General features: G+C 41.1%; 1 protein-coding gene across 1 annotated transcript in view; it reads left to right on the forward strand.

Annotated features, from left to right (window-relative positions):
- tg (thyroglobulin) overlaps positions 1–20,399 on the forward strand; it is a 68,236-nt gene that overhangs the window by 19,740 nt on the left and 28,097 nt on the right. The window contains exons 21-36 of the mRNA XM_060921883.1: positions 179–328; positions 503–667; positions 821–943; positions 1,299–1,414; positions 1,949–2,057; positions 2,964–3,161; positions 4,174–4,344; positions 4,655–4,741; positions 4,894–4,977; positions 5,182–5,319; positions 5,661–5,834; positions 16,681–16,792; positions 17,057–17,136; positions 17,288–17,425; positions 17,651–17,716; positions 20,156–20,290. Of these exons, the coding sequence (XP_060777866.1) occupies positions 179–328; positions 503–667; positions 821–943; positions 1,299–1,414; positions 1,949–2,057; positions 2,964–3,161; positions 4,174–4,344; positions 4,655–4,741; positions 4,894–4,977; positions 5,182–5,319; positions 5,661–5,834; positions 16,681–16,792; positions 17,057–17,136; positions 17,288–17,425; positions 17,651–17,716; positions 20,156–20,290 (2,046 nt within the window). The remainder of the gene's footprint in view (positions 1–178; positions 329–502; positions 668–820; positions 944–1,298; positions 1,415–1,948; positions 2,058–2,963; positions 3,162–4,173; positions 4,345–4,654; positions 4,742–4,893; positions 4,978–5,181; positions 5,320–5,660; positions 5,835–16,680; positions 16,793–17,056; positions 17,137–17,287; positions 17,426–17,650; positions 17,717–20,155; positions 20,291–20,399) is intronic.

Below are 20,399 nucleotides of genomic sequence, written 5' to 3' on the forward strand. Positions count from 1 at the left end.
GGCCTGCTCTGGATAATGAATGGGAAAGGAGTGACCCGGTCCAATTCTGCCAATTTTTATATATTTATCGGGATTGTGTAAACGCCCTGGAAGGCCTTTCTAGCTGGGTTTGTAGTTTAGTCTATTGTTACTAATAGTGTGTCCTTTTTAAATTTCACTTATCCTTTGTCTCTTTCAGTGGTCTGTCCAGCTGGCTCATTCTCCAGTGGAGGTAGATGTATTCCATGTCCACTTGGCTCATATCAGTCTGAAGAAGGTCAAGATCTATGCCTCCCCTGTACCTCAGGAACCTCCACAACAGCCCTGGGAGCCTTCAGCCCCTCACACTGTTAGTGAAAGTTAGACCCATTCTTTGCGACCAGTTAGATCTCACCGAATCCAACTCATGGTTTTTCGGACATGATTTGGATTCAATAATTCAAATTTTTGTCTTATAGTGATATAAATGTGATCGTACTGTATATTAATGTTCAGACATTAAATTTTTATCTCTGGTTTGAAGGCGTTTCAGAGTGTCAGCAGAGTAAGCTTAACTGTACCGAAAAAGGGGGATTCCTTTCAGCCCAAAAGCACTTTTTGTCTGGCAAGTGGCTTTGTGTTACTGTCGAAGGAGAGGAACTGTCCTGGACATCTGCAGATGAGCCAATCACTGCAGAGCAATGCAAAGGTAATGATGTACATCATGTAGCTTATCTCAAATGAAGGAATGTATATTATTTATCAGTAAATTAAATAGCCCACAATTTTAATAAAGATACTTTCCCTTTTAAATATGTGCAAATGTCTCCAATCAAGTGTGTGTGTGTGTCTTTGTGTGCAGTTTTGGAAAAATTCAAGGCTGTTACAGTGCCATCATTGTTGCTGGACTCTGCGGATGCTGTGGTGCTGCGAACTACTCCCTCCTCACAGCCACTGGAGACTCAGATTAGAAAATGTGTGCTTGGTGAGTGTGTGTGTGTGTGTGTGTGTGTGTGTGTGTGTGTGTGTGTGTGTGTGTGTGTGTGTAGGAGTTACATAAAACTCCCAACAGAATTTAGACATAATACATACAGTTAAATTTACTTTTCAGTCCTGAGTCCAACCTGTTTTGCTATTACAACAGTAGCATTTTAAAGTGCTGTTATTATGAGAGCAATTATGCACGTTAATTACCTATTTATCACAATTTTAATTAGTTCCAGAAGCTCTAACTCTTGATTGCACCAAAATACATAAATTGCCCACTAACATTATAAACACTTTATAACTATTATGGCAACCCAAAAGGACCATTTTTAAAAAAACTTTCCTCTCTCTAGATTGTGCAGAAGATGACTCGTGCCAGTATGTTGCTGTTTTCCGTGAGGGAACACAAACCTTCTGTGACCTCTACAGCACACACACAACTAATGTTGAATGCAAGACCTCTCAGGAAGTAATAATCTCACATCATTCTCACTAATAGTGATGCATTTCTCGGCATTATATAAAGCTCTTTCCCTCAGAGGCGCTCAAATCAAGCATATGCAAATCACACATACTGTATCTCCACACTGAACGTACAGGGAAAACATTTGCATTTCAACTTAAATATAATCAGTGCCTGTATTTAATGTTTTTAAACTTGACTGGAACTTCACTGGAAAAACTATTAGAGCAGATGGATCTTTCCTAATTCAGGGTTAGGGAATTCTTCACTTAAAATATTTCTGTAAGATTTCAGGCTGTTATGCTTAAAATTATTCGATCCTACTTGTTTATTTTTTAGCTAAATACTTACTTAATGCAGCTTTAAAAGAAACATCTGGCTAATCAAGTGGAGAACATTCACCAAAAATGGCCATACACATGCATATGACTTTTTTCCCCCCTTTTGACAAACATTCTTGAGTGACTCTTTTACTGTGATGGGTAACATCAGATGCAAGTTCAGTAATCTGCATTGACTTTGTTTTATTTGGCTTTGCAGACAAAAGGGTTTCTGGGAAATGAAGCAGCTGATACATTCCAAGCTCTGAGCTGTTTGTTGAAAGTCAAAGTTGGAGACAAACCCAATCTCACAGTGCTTAGAAAGAAAGGTATGATATTTGGATCTGGTCAGCTGTTCTAGATCATTAAATATTTTTAAAATAAATATTATAATAAAGCATATGGATTCTTTATGGTATGGTGTGGCGTTTGACTATATCTATAAACTGGGCCATACACTGCAAAAATCTGAAAACTGAATTTGAGGAGAAAATTCCTTCATACTAGTGAAATTATCTTGCTGCATGGACAGATAATTTTACTTGACAAGACATCTTGAAATAAGTTGGTTACAATCTAGAACTAGTTTTAATAATCTCAGAGTTGGTGTCTTGTTTTCTTCTACACTGCAAAAATGATATCGTAAGTTAGAACATCTTGAAAATAGTTGAAACGATCTAGCATTTCTTATTAGAAGAATACAAGACACCAACTCTGAGATTATTAAAACTAGTTCTAGATTGTAACCAACTTGTTCCAAGATGTCTTGTCAAGTAAAATTATCTGTCCATGCAGCAAGATAATTTCACTAGTATGAAGGAATTTTCTCCTCAAATTCAGTTTTCATTTTTTTGCAGTGTAGTATCTGTAGCAGGAACAGTGCTTTGTAATGTTGCATTCAATAATTAATAAACTGTTTGCCAAAATGAAAAGAATTTTAAGAAAAGGTCAAATTAATTTTGCTCTTTCATACTCGGCTTATTGAGATCCTGTTTATTCTTAGTAAGTTATACATTTGATAAAATGAAGCCTAGATCTAGAGAATCAACTAGCTCACATTTTCGCATGCCAATATTTTTGCATATAAAGCAATAAAGTACACCCTTCTTGATTAACTTGAAGAATACTGGAATAGTGAAAATGTTATTTTTGGATTGTCTTAGCCAAAATATGAAGCGTATCAAGAACCTCTTTTTCACTCGCTTACGTCAATCTCCTCTTTTTTCATACCAAAGGACATGAATTCAATACTGCTGGCAGGAAGAGCTTTAAGAGACTGAGTTTTCACAAAGTGAATTCTGGAGTATATCGTGCTTTTGTATTTGAAGCATCCAAAGCATCTCTAGATGATGCGCACCACTTCTGTGCTGACACCTGCAGTCAGGAGAGCTGCTGTGATGGCTTCATTCTCAACCAGAATGTCCTCAGTGGAGGTCAGTTGTGGTTTTACCTCTAAATTCAACACTTAAGAAAATGTGTTAATAACCATCATGTTCCAATCTGATAGCTGCCAGAATATCACTGTTAGGCTCCGACTAACGTCCTGAAAAAAATTTCCCTGACAGATAAAACATATTAAAAAAAGATTTTTTAAAAGGGTAAGTTCATCTTATTTCACATTTGACCAGTTCTAAATATTTATTCAGTAATTTCTAGTCAACTCAGACAGTTTTTGTCAATATCTGCAGTTTTAAGATTTTTTTTCCCTCCACCAATGGTTGTTTTATAATCAATAAATTATAATGAGATGAATTTACGGTATGACTCTAAGTATGCTAATTGAGTTATCAATATCAATTCCCTCAACACAATATTTTAAAGACATAAAACAGTAATAAACAAACAAAAAAACCCCACTTATTTTTCTCAGTGATGATCAACAATTTCCTGTCCTGATTTGATTTATTCTCTTCTTCATGGTTTGTAGTTTGGGTGCTAGAGGCTGAACAAAAACACCCCAGTTTTTGATTGGTTTTACAGAAGGAAACTGTATCAGTGGAACATGCTCTAAGCCAATTTCATTTTGATTACAGTCTCTGGTTTTTCCTCTCTGTAATAACAACATAAGGTACATTGTTGTAGGCAGTGGAAATGCTCCATCGAAAGCATGAATCAGTGTTCATTTCGACTTGTTTCCATTGACAGACAGATCCTTGCGCAAACCATGGCTATTTTTGCCTGTTTCAGTCGAGACCTGCGTGTACAATTTGTGTAATATGGATTTTGGAATTGATTGGAACCAGTTAGAGTTGGGGGTGGCATTATTTGAATTAGTTTTGACAAACTATTGAAGCAATTGACCTAAAACTGTCTGAGGTGACAAGAACTCACCGAATAAATATTTAGAACTGTTCAAACGTGAAATAAGGTGGACTTCCCCTTTAACCTCTTTGTAATATAGGTAAAGAGTTGAAGGAGTGTGTCTTTCTGTGTTGGGATTGGCAGGATCAGTGATGTGCGGTCTGCTGAGTTTTCCTGGTGTGCTGCAGTGCAATGAGGCAGACTGGGACGTGAGCAGATTAGCTTCATCCAGCCGAACCTGTGGAGCTGGACTCAAATATAACAAACAGCAGAAACGTTTTACCTTTGAATTTGGTGGACAGAATTTCATCATCAGTAAGACATGAAGCTCATTGCAGAATCTACATAAAAGCTTTTGGGAAATATGTAAATGTTGGATTTGAGTTTTTTTTTTGATAGCCTACATGTTTATTTAAAAGAAAGGTTAAATCAATTACCATCAAGAAATTGTTGTTTGATGGAAACCCTTATGAGAGTTTGTCTTTTACAGGTAGGAAACCCTTTAATAAGCTAAAACCATTGACCATCCTAAGATTATCTTGCAGAACCTTTTTTTTGTAAGGGTGTAGAGTTTGTACTTATATGTATTGCATTTAGTTGAGTAGAACTGTTGTCTTGCTTCCAGCTGATTCAGCTTTGCCAGCATCAAGCAAAAATAAAACTGATTACCAAGACACTATCATCAGCTTCCAGCAGGTCTACCTCTGGACAGGTACAGACCCAACATGCCTACATCATACTTACTGCTCTAATCTCTATAACAAAGCACACACTAAAGATGCTTGAGTTGACAGAATAATGTACCTCTTGAACACCACAGCGTACGCTCATGTTTGCTTTAATGCTTGATACTCTTGTCTTCAGAGTCAGATATGAATGCACGACCAATGACTGAGGGAGCTTGCGGAGGATCAGCACTTCTCGAAGTTTCCAGACCCACTCTGTCTGGTATGAAACTTTCTAAGGCTCTTGTACTTTAGCTAAATTTTTAAACAAGTTGATATCAGTATGGCTGACCAGATACGGAGTCCATTATTATTGTATTTTACAGTGTCCTATTTTTTCTAGAAGAAAATTAAGAAAGCCAGTGGTCAATATGCTTAGTTTTGCTATAGACTTTGATGAACAAGGTGTTTTGTTATGGCCTTGTAGACTCAGTGAAGGAGAATTTTGAGGTGCTTGATACCAGTGAATTTAAGACTGACTCAAAGAAAGAAACACCAAGCCAGCAGTACTGGGTCTTCAAACACAAGTTCACTGCATCAGAGGCCCAGCTCTGGTGTCTCAGACGTAAGCTAGAAACCTTACTTAATGCAATCAAATAAAATGCTGCTGAAAGCTGTGATGTCATACACTCTTAATAAAGTACTCTTCCTTGTCACTGGTGTTCTGCCATCAAGGCTTCAATATTTTAGATGAGAAGGTACATGTGACATACGCTTTTAGAATAAAGCTAAGGTACTTCAACCCAATTATGTATCTTAGATTATTTTTAAAAGTGTAAAGATATTACTAAAGGTACAAAAGATGTCGCCTTGATGTTACCACAACAGCGGCAAGGAAAGTTTTGGTACCTTTATTTCTGAGATTGTGCTCTGTGTGTGTTTTCTATGGGCGTATGCGCACTGCAGGTTGTATGGAGGAGGAGTTTTGTCATGTGGCAGACCTTCGAGATGAAGGCCCTGTGTATTTTACATGCCTGCTGTATCCTGACACACGAGTCTGTGGAGCCTATGATAAGCCTTTGAGACAGGCCTGCAGTCTGGTACTGCCACAGGACCCCCAGACTGCCTACCAGAAGAAGGGTGAGCTCAACACACTCTGACCTGCTGCACTGAGCAACACTAAGTTAGTAAGCTACACTACATCAGTGTTGCTCCTCTCTGCAGGAATAAGGGAGAGTCTGGTGTACATGATTTAAACTGCGCCCTTTAAAGAACCCTTTCCCACTGGATTTAAGTTCAGTTCAGAATCTTTAATAATTTCTCATGGTTCTGGTATTAGTTTTTCCCACAGTTTTGTTTTGGCAAAAGCCGCATGAGACGTATCTTTTTTGTATATTGATTAGCTTGTTTTGGTGCCTTAGCATTTAAATAACTCCTCGGTTTATACAGCTGTCTGTATTGCTCCAGGCCTGAGCAGTGAATGAACTGAGAGGGCTGATCGTGCAATGTCATCTGAGTTCTTAATACATGGACAGCCTGTACTAATGAGCCCCAGTGAATGCAAGGAACTGAAGATTATGTCTGGGGCATGCAAGTATTTCTGGGCTGATGTTTAAACAAAATTTCTTTCAGCCTACTTTATCTTGGCAAAGCCATTAAAGCACAATATTTATTTGGGAAAACTTTTCAAAGACAAATTATTTAAGAAAAGTCCTTTTGATTATAGATGATTAAAAAAAGCCAAGAAGATAACATTTAAATGTGCACTGGTATACGCCAGTTGTGTCCTTCAGTTCGGTGAAAAGAGAGAATTCTTGCTTGACCTCAAGGTGACCACATTGGTGAAGTCTGTGTTGCAAACTAATTTTACAACTTGCATATATTGCATTGAACAGAGCAACTTTTGCTCTTCTCATGACAGTCACGAGATGAGCTCAAGAAATGGATTTATAGCAATCGAAAGAAAATTATTAAAGCAGTTCTTCAGTTGAGGAACCTCATGCCAGTTTTGCTGCAAGTTGGAAACTCAGTGAGTTTGGTTCCTTTTAGAATTTAGGTCAGAGCCTTTGAGTCTGTCAAAACTGATTCATTAACACTTCATATAGCATTCAGTTTGGAGCGAAGCCATGGTAGACTCAATTTCCTCTCAGTCACCTACAATGCTCCAAATGAAAAACATGGAATTAAAAAAACAAAACAAAAAACAAAACTACTAATATCATTTCATTTCACAACACTTTCATGAAATGCCAGGGTTGTTTGAATGTTATTTTAGAAACAATTTTACCTTCAACAATATAAAGATAGTCATACATTGCAGGGATTTTCAAGCACAGTACAAATCCATTACCAATATATTCAGTGTTGCCATATGTAGTGTATGGTCTTTGTTAGTTTATGTTTTTATTTTTTTTTTAATAGTTATTAGTTTAATAAGATTATATGAAGAGGCTTCTTCCTGGTACATAATTGTTCCCTTGCATTTGTGGGATGTCTTTATTTTGTCTCCAAGGAGAAAAATCAGTATTATGTAATGTTTTACTGGCACCCACACAGTAGTGGAGTTTTCCTTCACACATGGAGGGTTTTAAATCACTAAGCATATTGAGGCCATGTGGTAAAAGACCTGATTTCTGGCATCTGCACTGGGCTGTTAAGCTTCTTCAAGCTATTCTGTCTGGTCTTTTCTAGTGTCTATACTATGCTTTGCCTTAATATCAAGATCATAAACATAGACATTTTCTTTCTGTTTCAGAACATGAGTAATATGGAATGGTTTGGATTAGCACCAGAGTACTTTAATTTATTCTATCTATCTATCTATCTATCTATCTATCTATCTATCTATCTATCTATCTATCTATCTATCTATCTATCTATCTATCTATCTATCTATCTATCTATCTATCTATCTATTTATTGATCGATCAAATTTTATTTTATTTAAAAAATACACTACAGCCCCTCCTAGAACTGCCACCTTATTGTGGTGGAGTGGGTTGTGTGCTTGAATGATCCTAGGAGCTATGTTGTCGGGGGCATTACACCCCTGTTAGGGTCTCCCAAGGCAGACAGGTCCTAGGTGACAGGCCAGACCAAGAGCAGTTCACCAAAACCCTTATGGATAATAATAGATCAAGGACCGTGACGTCGCCTGGTATGGCGCAGCCAGGGCCCCACCCTGGAGCCAGGCCCGGGGTTGGGGCTCGTATGCGAGTGCTTGGTGGCCGGGCCTTTTGCCACGGGGCCTGGCCGGGCTCAGCCCGAAGCGGTGACGTGGGCCTGACCTCCTGTGGGTTCACCACCCACAGGGGTAGCCGTAGGGGGCCGGTGCAGTGTGGATTGGGCAGCAGTCAAAGGCAGGGGCCTCGACGACCTGATCCCCGAACACAGCGGCTAGCTGTTGGGACATGGAATGTCACTTCGCTGGGGGGGAAAGAGCCTGAGCTTGTGTGGGAGGTTGAGAGGTACCGGCTAGAGATAGTCGGGCTAACCTCCATGCACAGCTTGGGCTCTGGAACCCAGCTCCTTGAGAGGGGCTGGACTCTCCACTTCTCTGGAGTCGCCCATGGTGAGCGGCGGCGGGCTGGTGTAGGCTTGCTTATAGCTCCCCAGCTCAGCCGTCATGTGTTGGAGTTTACCCCAGTGAACGAGAGGGTTGCCTCTCTGCGCCTTCGGATTGGGGAGAGGGCTCTTGCTGTTGCTTGTGCCTACGGGCCGAATAGCAGTATAGAGTATCCGGCCTTCTTGGAGTCCCTAAGAGAGGTGCTGAGAGGTGCTCAGACTGGGGACTCCATTGTTCTACTGGGGGACTTCAATGCTCACGTGGGCGACGACAGTGACACCTGGAAGGGCGTGATTGGGAGGAACAGCCTCCCCGATCTGAACCCGAGTGGTGTTTTGTTATTGGACTTCTGTGCTAGTCACGGTTTGTCCATAACGAAGACCATGTTCGAGCATAGGGGTGTCCATAAGTGCACGTGGCACCAGGACACCTTAGATCGGAGGTCGATGATCGACTTTGTTGTCATTTTATCTGATCTCCGGCCCTATGTCTTGGACACTCGGGTGAAGAGAGGGGCTGAGCTGTCAACTGATCACCACCTGGTTGTGAGTTGGATCTGCTGGCGGAGGAGGAAGCCGGACAGACCTGGCAGGCCCAAACGTATGGTGAGGGTCTGCTGGGAACGTCTGGCTGAGCACTCTATCGGGGAGGTCTTTAACTCCCACCTCTGGGAGAGCTTCTCCCAGCTTCCGAGGGAGGCGGGGGACATTGAGTCTGAGTGGACCATGTTCTCTACCTCCATTCTAGATGTGGCTGTTCAGAGCTGTGGCCACAAGGTCTCTGGTGCCTGTCGTGGCGGCAATCCCCGAACCCGGTGGTGGACACCGAAAGTAAGGGATGCGGTCAAGCTGAAGAAGGAGTCCTGTTGGGCCATGTTGGCCTCTGGGACTCCTGAGGCAGCTGACGGGTATCGGCAGACCAGGAGTGCCACAGCTCGGGCAGTTGCGGAGGCAAAAACTCAGAACTGGGAGGAGTTCGGTGAGGCCATGGAGGAGGACTATCGGTCGGCCTCGAAGAAATTCTGGCAAACTGTCCAGCGCCTCAGGAGGGGGAAGCAGTACTCTGCCAACACTGTTTAAAGTGCGGGTGGGGAGCTGTTGACCTCGACTGGGGACATTGTCGGGCGGTGGAAGGAATATTTTGAGGATCTCCTCAATCCCACCATCACATCTTCCATTGAGAAAGCAGAGGCTGATGACTCAGAGGTGGACTCGTCCTTTACCCAAGCCGAAGTCACTGAGGTGGTTTGCAAGCTCCTTGGTGGCAAGGCACTGGGGGTGGATGAGATCCGCCCTGAGTATCTCAAGTCTGTGGATGTTGTGGGGCTGTCTTGGCTGACACGCCTCTGCAACATTGAGTGGCGGTCGGGGACAGTGCCTCTGGAGTGGCAGATTGGGGTGGTGGTCCCTCTTTTTAAGAAAGGGGACCGGAGAGTGTGCTCCAATTATAGAGGAATCACACTTCTCAGCCTCCCCGGGAAGGTTTACTCCAGGGTACTGGAGAGGAGAATCCGGCCAATAGTCGAACCTCAGATCCAGGAGGAACAATGCAGTTTTCATCCTGGTCGCGGAACACTGGACCAGCTCTATACCCTTCATAGGGTGCTCGAGGGTTCATGGGAGTTTGCCCAACCAGTCCACATGTGCTTTGTGGATCTGGAGAAGGCGTTCGACTGTGTCCCTCGTGGTATTCTGTGGGGGGTGCTTCGGGAGTATGGGGTTCGGGGCTCTTTGTTAAGGGCTGTCCGGTCCCTGTACAAATAGAGCAGGAGTGTGGTTCGCATTGCTGGCAGTAAGTCAGACCTGTTCCCAGTGCATGTTGGACTCTGGCAGGGCTGCCCTTTGTTACCAGTTCTGTTCATAATTTTTATGGACAGAATTTCTAGGTGCAGCCAAGGGCCGGAAGGAATCCTGTTTGGGAACCACAGGATTTCATCTCTGCTTTTTGCGGATGACGTTGTCTGGTTGGCTTTTTCAAACCAGGACCTTCAGCATGCACTGGGGCAGTTTGCAGTCGAGTGTGAAGCGGCTGGGATGAGAATCAGCACCTCCAAGTCCGAGGCCATGGTTCTCGACTGGAAAAGGGTGGCTTGCCTTCTCCAGGTTGGTGGAGAAGTCCTGCCTCAAGTGGAGAAGTTTAAGTATCTCGGGATCTTGTTCATGAGGGAGGGAAGGATAGAGCTTGAGATCGACAGGCGGATCGGTGCAGCCTCCGCAGTGATGTGCTCACTTTACCGGTCCGTCGTGGTGAAGAAGGAGCTGAGCCAAAAGGCGAAGCTCTCAATTTACCAGTCAATCTATGTTCCAACTCTCACCTATGGTCATGAGCTTTGGGTAATGAGCAAAAGAACAAGATTGCGGATACAAGCGGCCGAAATGAGTTTCCTTCGCAGGGTGGCTGGGCGCTCCCTTAGGGATAGGGTGAGAAGCACAGTCACTCGGGAGGAGCTCGAAGTAGAGCCACTGCTCCTCCACATCGAGAGGAATCAGCTGAGGTGGCTCGGGCATCTCTTTCGGATGCCTCCTGGATGCCTCCCTGGGGAGGTGTTCCAGGCATGTCCCCCTGGGAGGAGGCTCCGGGGAAGACCCAGGACATGCTGGAGAGACTATGTCTCTCGGCTGGCCTGGGAACGCCTCGGTGTTCTTCCCGAGGAGTTGGCCGAGGTGTCTGGGGAAAGGGAAGTTTGGGCTTCCATGCTCAGACTGCTGCCTCCGTGACCTGGCCCCAGATAAGCGGATCAAGACAAGACAAGACAAGACGAGAAATACACTACAGTGTAGTGGTTAGCACTGTCACCTCACAGTAAGAAGGTCCTGGGTTTGCGGCCGATGAGGGCCTTTCTGTGTGGAGTTTGCATGTTCTCCCTGTGTCTGCGTGGGTTTCCTCCAGGTGCTCTGGTTTCCCCAAAAAACATGCAGGTTAGATTAATTGGTGGCTCTAAATTGACCGTAGGTGTGAATGGTTGTTTGTCTCTCTGTGTCAGCCCTGTGATGACCTGGCAACTTGTCCAGGGTGTACCCCGACTCTCGCCCATAGTCAGTTGGGATAGGCTCTAGCTTGCCTGCTACCCTGTAGAACAGGATAAGCGGCTACAGATAATGTATGTGTGTGTGTGTATATATATATATCACCCTGTACAATTATTGGCACCCCTTGTAAAGATTAGTAAAAAAGGGTTAGAAAAAAATCCACCTTTTAATGAAGTTGCTTCATCTAACACTGAAAAAATGAGAAAAAGCCAACCTTTACTTGAAATAAATTTATCGAGAGAAAAACAAGTCCCTCATCAAGAAATAGTTATTTTCAACAAAAACATGCCACTATTATTGGCACCCCTGCATTTCATACTTTGTACAGCCTCCCTTTGCCAGTAAAACAGCACTGAATCTCTCCTATAATATTTTATAAGGTTGGAGATACAGAGCATGGCATCTGAGACCATTTCTCTTTATACAATCTCTCCACATCATCCAAGGTCTGAGGCTCATTCTTGTGCTCTCTTCTCTTCAGCTCACCCGACAGCTTTTCAATGGGGTTCAGGTAAGGGCACTGAGATGGCCCTGGCAGAAGCTTGATTCTGTGGTCAGTTAACCATTTTTGTGTTGATTTAGACAAATGGTTTGAATCATTGTCCTGCTGGAAGATCCGATGATGACCCAGTTTTAGTTTCCTGGCAGAGGCAGCCAGATTTTGATTTAAAATGTCCTGGTATTTCATGGAGTCCATGATGCCATGTACTCTAACAAGGTTTCCAGGACCTTTGGAGGAAAAAACAGCCCCAAAACATCACAGAACTTCAACTATATTTTACAGTTGGGATTGGGTTCTTTTCATTATCTTTCTTTTTACACCAAACCCAATTTGAAAGTTTATTGCCAAAACCCCCCCATTTTTTCCAACCTTGGTGGATTTTTTTCCAACCCTTTTTTTTTTGACAAATCTTTACAAGGTGTACCAGTAATCATGAAGAGCACTGTACATGTGTATATAGTCAGTTGACTGATGCTCTGGGCTCTATGTCAAGAGAAACATGTACAACCCCGATTCCAAAAAAGTTGGGACAAAGTACAAATTGTAAATAAAAATGGAATGCAATGACATGGAAGTTTCAAAATTCCATATTTTATTCAGAATATAACATAGATGACATATCAAATGTTTAAACTGAGAAAATGTATCATTTAAAGAGAAAAATTAGGTGATTTTAAATTTCATAACAACAACACATCTCAAAAAAGTTGGGACAAGGCCATGTTTACCACTGTGAGACATCCCCTTTTCTCTTTACAACAGTCTGTAAATGTCTGGGGACTGAGGAGACAAGTTGCTCAAGTTTAGGGATAGGAATGTTAACCCATTCTTGTCTAATGTAGGATTCTGGTTGCTCAACTGTCTTAGGTCTTTTTTGTCGTATCTTCCGTTTTATGATGCGCCAAATGTTTTCTATGGGTGAAAGATCTGGACTGCAGACTGGCCAGTTCAGTACCCGGACCCTTCTTCTACGCAGCCGTGATGCTGTAATTGATGCAGTATGTGGTTTGGCATTGTCATGTTGGAAAATGCAAGGACTTCCCTGAAAGAGACGTCGTCTGGATGGGAGCATATGTTGCTCTAGAACCTGGATATACCTTTCAGCATTGATGGTGTCATTCCAGATGTGTAAGCTGCCCATGCCACATGCACTAATGCAACCCCATACCATCATAGATGCAGGCTTCTGAACTGAGCGCTGAGAACAACTCGGGTCGTCCTTCTCCTCTTTAGTCCGAATGACACGGCGTCCCTGATTTCCATAAAGAACTTCAAATTTTGATTAGTCTGACCACAGAACAGTTTTCCACTTTGCCACAGTCCATTTTAAATGAGCCTTGGCCCAGAGAAGACGTCTGCGCTTCTGGATCATGTTTAGATACGGCTTCTTCTTTGAACTATAGAGTTTTAGCTGGCAACGGCGGATGGCACGGTGAATTGTGTTCACAGATAATGTTCTCTGGAAATATTCCTGAGCCCATTTTGTGATTTCCAATACAGAAGCATGCCTGTATGTGATGCAGTGCCGTCTAAGGGTCCAAAGATCATGGGCACCCAGTATGGTTTTCCGGCCTTGACCCTTACACACAGAGATTCTTCCAGATTCTCTGAATCTTTTGATGATATTATGCACTGTAGAAGATGATATGTTCAAACTCTTTGCAATTTTACACTGTCGAACTCCTTTCTGATATTGCTCCACTATTTGTCGGCGCAGAATTAGGGGGATTGGTGATCCTCTTCCCATCTTTACTTCTGAGAGCCGCTGCCACTCCAAGATGCTCTTTTTATACTCAGTCATGTTAATGACCTATTGCCAATTGACCTAATGAGTTGCAATTTGGTCCTCCAGCTGTTCCTTTTTTGTACCTTTAACTTTTCCAGCCTCTTATTGCCCGCGTCCCAACTTTTTTGAGATGTGTTGCTGTCATGAAATTTCAAATGAGCCAATATTTGGCATGAAATTTCAAAATGTCTCACTTTCGACATTTGATATGTTGTCTATGTTCTACTGTGAATACAATATCAGTTTTTGAGATTTTGTAAATTATTGCATTCCATATTTATTTACAATTTGTACTTTGTCCCAACTTTTTTGGAATCGGGATTGTAGTCAAGCATCTAATTTTATGACTGCAAAATACAGAAAACATAGTATAACATGTCTTGCAAAAGTATTCAGCCCCTTGGTGTTTGTCGCATTACAAGCTGGAATTAAAATGGATTTTTGGGGGGTTAGCACCATTTGATTTACACAACATGCCAACCACTTTAAAGGTGCAATTTTTTATTTATTGTGACAGAAACAATAATTAGGATGAAAAAGCAGAAATGTGGAGTGTGCATAAGTATTCACTCCCCCAAAGTCAATACTTTGTAGAGCCACCTTTTGCTGCAATTGCAGCTGCAAGTCTCTTGGGGTATGTCTCTATTAGCTTAGCACATTTAGCCACTGGGATTTTTGCCCATTCAACTGCTCCAACTCCTTCAAGTGAGATGGGTTGCGTTGGTGTACAGCAGTCTTCAAGTTATGCCACAGATTCTTAATTGGATTGAGGTCTGGGCTTTGACTAGGTCATTCCAAGACATTTAAATGTTTCCCTTTAAACCACTCCAGTGTAGCTTTAGCAGTATGTTTGGATTTATTGTCCTGCTGGAATGTGAATCTTCATCCCAGTCTCAAACCTCTGGCTGACTCAAACAGGTTTTCCTCCCGAATTGCCCTGTATTTAGTGCCATCCATCTTTCCTTCAATCCTGACCAGCTTTCTTGTCCCTGCAGATGAAAAATATCCCAACAGCATAATGCTGCCACCACCATGCTTCACTGTAGGAATGGTGTTCTCAAGGTGTTGGGTTTATGGTACACATGGCGTTTCCCATGATGGCCAAAAAGATCAATTTTAGTCTCATTTGACCAGAGACTCTTCTTCCATGTGTTTGGGGAGTCTGCCACATGCTGTTGGGCAAACTCCAAATGTGTTTTCTTATTTTTTTCTTGAAGCAATAGCTTTTTTCTGGCCACTTTTCCATAAAGCCCGACTCTGTGGAGTGTATGGCTTAAAGTGGTCCTATGGACAGATACTCCCATCTCCGCTGTGGATCTTTGCAGCTCCTTCAGTGTTATCTTTGGTGTCTTTGTTGCATCCCTGATTAATGCCCTCCTTGCCTGGTCTGTGAGTTTTGGTGAATACAGGGCCTTCTCTTGTCAGGTTTTAGTGGTGCCATATTCTTTCCATTTTGCTATAATGGATTTAATGGTGCTCCCTGGGATATTCAAAGATTGGGATATTTTGTATGGCCAAACCCTGATCTATACTTCTTCACAACTTTGTCTCTGACCTGTTTGGAGTGCTCCTTGGTTCTCATGTTGCTTGCTTAGTAGTGTTGCAGGGTCAGGGTCCTTCCAGAACAGGTTGATTTATACAGACATCATGTGACAGATCATGTGACACTTTGATTGCACACAGGTGGATCTTAATCAAATAATTATGTGACTTATGAAGTGAATTGTTTGGACCAGCTCTTATTTAGGGGTTTCATATGAAGGGGGGGGGGGGGGGGCAGCACAGTGGTGTAGTGGTTAGCGCTGTCGCCTCACAGCAAGAAGATCCGGATTTGAGCCCCATGGCTGGTGAGGGCCTTTCTGTGCAGAGTTTGCATGTTCTCCCCGTGTCCATGTTGGTTTCCTCCTGGTGCTCCGGTTTCCCCCACAGTCCAAAGACATGCAAGTTAGGTTAACTGGTGACTCTAAATTGACCATAGGTGTGAATGTGAGTGTGAATGGTTGTCTGTGTCTATATGTCAGCCCTGTGATGACCTGGCGACTTGTCCAGGGTGTACCCCACCTTTCGCCCATAGTCAGCTGGGATAGGCTCCAGCTTGCCTGTGAACAGGATAAAGAACAGGATAAAGAACAGGATAAAGCGGCTAGAGATAATGAGATGAGATGAGATGAGATATGAAAGGGGGTGAATACCTATGCACACTCCAGATTTCTGTTTTTTCATCTTAATTACTGTTTGTGTCACAATAGAAAAAACAATTTATATCGTTAAAGTGGTAGGCATGTTGTGTAAATCAAATGGTGCTAACCCTTCAAAAATCCATTTTAATTCCAGCTTGTAATGCAGCAAAACAGGACAAACACCAAGGGGGATGAATACGTTTGCAAGACACGATATATATTTCACTTATCTATATATATTTGTAAATAAAAGATTGGAAAAAATCCTCCCTTTGGTGATGTAGCTTCATCTGACACTGGAAAAAAATGGCTTTTTTTTTCAATAACATTCAAGGTGGGTTTGTTGTACAACTGCAAAATATGGTGGAAGTTCTGTGATATAGTGATTGTGTGTGTGTGTGTGTGTGTGTGTGTGTGTGTGTGTGTGTATATATATATATATATATATATATATATATATATATATATATATATATATATATATAAATAATTTTTTTCTGTGTTTGCAGTCATAAACTTTCTCTTGACATAGAGCCCCGAGAAAAGCTCAACTGAGTTGAGCTTTTAATAGTAAAAATAGTTTCTGCTCTAAGATCGGCACTGACTATTTAGCCCTAAACGCATCATTTCCATCTACAACTATTCTAGTGCTATTTACACACACAAACATATCTCATAGCATAATATATCATTCTGGCATCCAACCTTTTTAAACTTCCCTCTGATTAGCTGAAGTTTTCCATAGTATATTACTAGCCTTTTTATACAAACTCTCCTTCATTGTTTAATGAATTCATTTATCAGAAAACAGTCTATAGTATTTAATGCATCTGATCACCATACATCATAAAATATTTTTATTGCAATATAATATTTATTTTGACAAATATATACAAAGCTAATTCTTACGTTCTCTCTTTCCAGTCAATCTAACTGGCAGTGTGAAAAGCTTCTACAGCCGTGTACCTTTTAGAAAGATGGTGTCTTATTCTGTCCGCTACCGTGTTGGTCTGCTGAACAAGTCCATCACTGAAGGGTAAATAAGACACAAATATAACTTTAGCTCTGGCAGTTTCTGATTAAGAAAGCTGACCATCAGGAACATTGTCCCCTGAAACCACACTGATATTATCTTACTTGGCCTCATGTGTCTAACAGTGTACTAAATCTAGAATTCTGAAATAAATTTCATTTATATTTGTTATAATCATCACTGGCAATCAAAAGCCTCTGTTTACCTTAACTATGTTTCATGGTTCAGGGTTGATTGTTTTTTATGTCACTGCTACTGTATGATTAGGTTTTTTGAGTGTGAGAGGCGCTGTGATGAGGATCCTTGCTGTCGGGGAATCGGCTATGTTCGAGACACTGGTGCATCTGGTATGAGCATGTTGCTGCTTTTTTACAGTGTTTTGTCCTGTGCTATTAAAGCATACAGTGTGTTGCTAATGGACAAATGACAACTAAGTACATCTCTCTCTCTCTCTCTCTCTCTCTCTCTCTCTCTCTCTCTCTCTCTTTCTAGGCTCAGATGTTCAGTGTCTGACTCTGAACAGTCTGGGGATTCAGACATGTGGGGAAAAGGACAGAACTAAGTGGAGAATGCAGGACTGCTCTCCATCTAAAGTCCAGACTGAGGTCTACCCCTTTGGCTGGTATGAGAAGCCAGGTATGTATGTGTTCTGTACTTCAGGAATGTGAATGTGTACAGACATGTATGTTTGGCTGTATTTGCTTGTTACATACTCCTACAATGCAAGCATATAAATGCATTTAAAGTACAATGCTGGCTCAAAACATCTATATTATTATTGTGAAGTTTACCTGTAGAACAGACAAAGAGATTCTGCTCTCTGCAAACACTGTGCGCATTACCAAACCTATGTGTTTCTAGTGAATCAGTGGACACAAAGTCCTGGTATATGTCCTGACTTCAAACTTCGGTCTCCCTCAAAAGTTGGTGAGAAACTCATGCATTTTTATTTTAATAGTTCAAAAGCACTACAATGTCCTTCCCTCATGTTACTGTAAACCTGCAACATAAGATATTATTAAGTGAAATTAATAATGGGCATGTTTATACTCACATCTTTCTCTGTGTCATACACTGCAGCTGCATCTGACCTCCATTAGTTCAGAATTACAGAGTCCCAATTTATATCAAGTGTTTCTACCTGTGTGGTTACACATAAACAATATACACAGCTACAGGGCTCAACATTAACTTTTTAATCCACTTGTTCGGTCGGACAAGCAGCAAGATTTTTCACTTGTCCTGTCCATAACCGTTTTATTCCTATGTATTTACTAGTTAAATTAAAGGAAAGTGGTTAAAAAAGTTTATCAAAAAGCAGGTATAGTTATGATAATCATTATGCTTTCATGATTTATAATTTTTCAGTAAAACACAAACTTTAACTGTAACAATAAATAGAAACTATCCAATGCCCCATTATGGTGTATGTGTTGTTAAACCCATTACCTGATGTGTAGTTTTAAGAGTCAGACTTACCCAAATTCAAAGCTTCTGGAGGAAATAAATTTAAATCTTTATTAATCCAGTAAAACCTGAAGTATAAATTGATTTAAAGAAATGAAACAGAAAGAAAACAAGTTGGACATGATAAGGGGGACAGAATCACGTTATGAATGAAAACAAACTGTAAATGAGTTCAGTACTGTCGTAAAATCCCACCAAATATTTTACGATAATGTGTTAATGTGTACTGTACAAAAGAAAAATACAATGAATGTCTGAATGAAATGAAGATTCATCACAGATATTTATTTTATTGAGGTATTTGATTGCTGTTTCTCAGATTTCGATTAATTCAGAGTCTAATCTATAATTCGATATTTCGACGTGGTTATTTTTACACACGGACCTGCTGTACTCGGCTTCCCTGGAATTTCATAAACAATAATATGGCCGGATCACTGAAGGGATTGAACTAGTTTTGTTGGAACTTTATTGATGTAACTCTTGAATAATTACTATAAAAATGGTGATTTTCAACAATCCCTTAAAGATGTGGTCCCTAAAAGATATAAAAGCGCAATATTGTCTGAGGAGGTTATATGTAATACTTTGTTGAGTAATTTTCTCTAGTTTGTAAACAAAATTAGATTGGCCTATATGTAGAAAATGTGACAATAAAATATATGGACTACTTATACTATTTATATAAACTGCTTATTACTATTATTTAACTCATTTTTTATATTCTCTTGTAACTTTAAGCAAGTCTTCAAGGAGTTTGGCTTGATCATGTCGCCTACCAGCAAGCCAGCGAGTGTAAATATGAACAAATAACACTGTTAAACTCACCTCAACATGTCTTTTACAATCGTTTACCCCGCCATAGGCATGTAAAGTCACTGTTACAAACAGTACAGCGCTCAACATGTCATTCATTCATTCATTCATTCATTCATTCCCTATTAGGTAAGGGTATACTTTCATGGAGTCTGAGGTGAAGTGGGTTTTGTATTTTGATTTTTTGTTACGCTCTGCCATGACACTCCTGGATACACTGACCTGATGGACTCTCGGTCATGGAGAGAAGATGTAAAACCCGCCCACACAGAACACTGATTGGTCTACCGAACAGGATGGAGCAATCACGATGCACTCTCTCTCTCTTGCTCTCTCTCCTGGGATATTGTATCTAATTTGCGGGCGTCAGGGAGTCCTGGAACTTCCAGGAGAGTTGGGAATAATTCAACTTGTCCCGTCGGACAAGCAGATGCAGATTTGACTTGTCCAGACCAAACAATTACTTGTCCCATCCGGTCGGGCAACCATTAATGTTGAGCCCTGAACTATAGTATAACTACAGTACTGTTAATGTGTGAGTTATGGAAGGATGACAGGAGTATTTGTATCTTATGTAGGTCTCATGTCAGTACACATGCGTATCAATCTTAGTATATAATTAAACACATAATTGATAGCCATTACATTGTAGATATGTCAAATGCATTCCATTCATTCAAGTACTGTTATTCCAGTTCATTTTGTTGGTTGAGCATGTCAGAGCATTGGAAGAGAAAATATTTATATAAAATAAATGTCCGTTTTCTGCATAGGGGGTCTGCAGTATTAATAAATTATGGATTGGTTTAAAGTGTAATATTTTATTTGGGTTATACAAGTGGTACCACTAGGAAATATTATCAGTTGACATTTCCTTGCCTTTTGCATTAGAAGAACTTTCATAACGTAGATAATCATTCACATATTGATACAATAGTAAACCAGCAATTTATGCAAATGTGATTACCCATAACCTATAAAAATACACTTGTGTATCTGTAGTACACTCAGATATACTACTGTAATCATTGTTATGTATATGGAAATATGTTCATGTAGATTAATGTAGATTATTATTCACAGTTAATTTGAAAAACTGGAGACTGCTGGATGCCTCGTATGTCCTGGTGGACTCGTCTGTCTCTGCATTCGACGTAGTTCATATCAGCAGAGATATTGCTGATGACCTGGATAGAGTCCGTGACTGGTGTCTGTCTGGTGAGACTTCCTCTCATCACACACACACACACACACACACACACACACACACACACACACACACACACACACACACACACACACACACACACAACTCCAGTAATCAGTG

This window comes from Neoarius graeffei, chromosome 5 (assembly GCF_027579695.1).
Source record: "Neoarius graeffei isolate fNeoGra1 chromosome 5, fNeoGra1.pri, whole genome shotgun sequence".
NCBI lineage: Eukaryota > Metazoa > Chordata > Actinopteri > Siluriformes > Ariidae > Neoarius > Neoarius graeffei.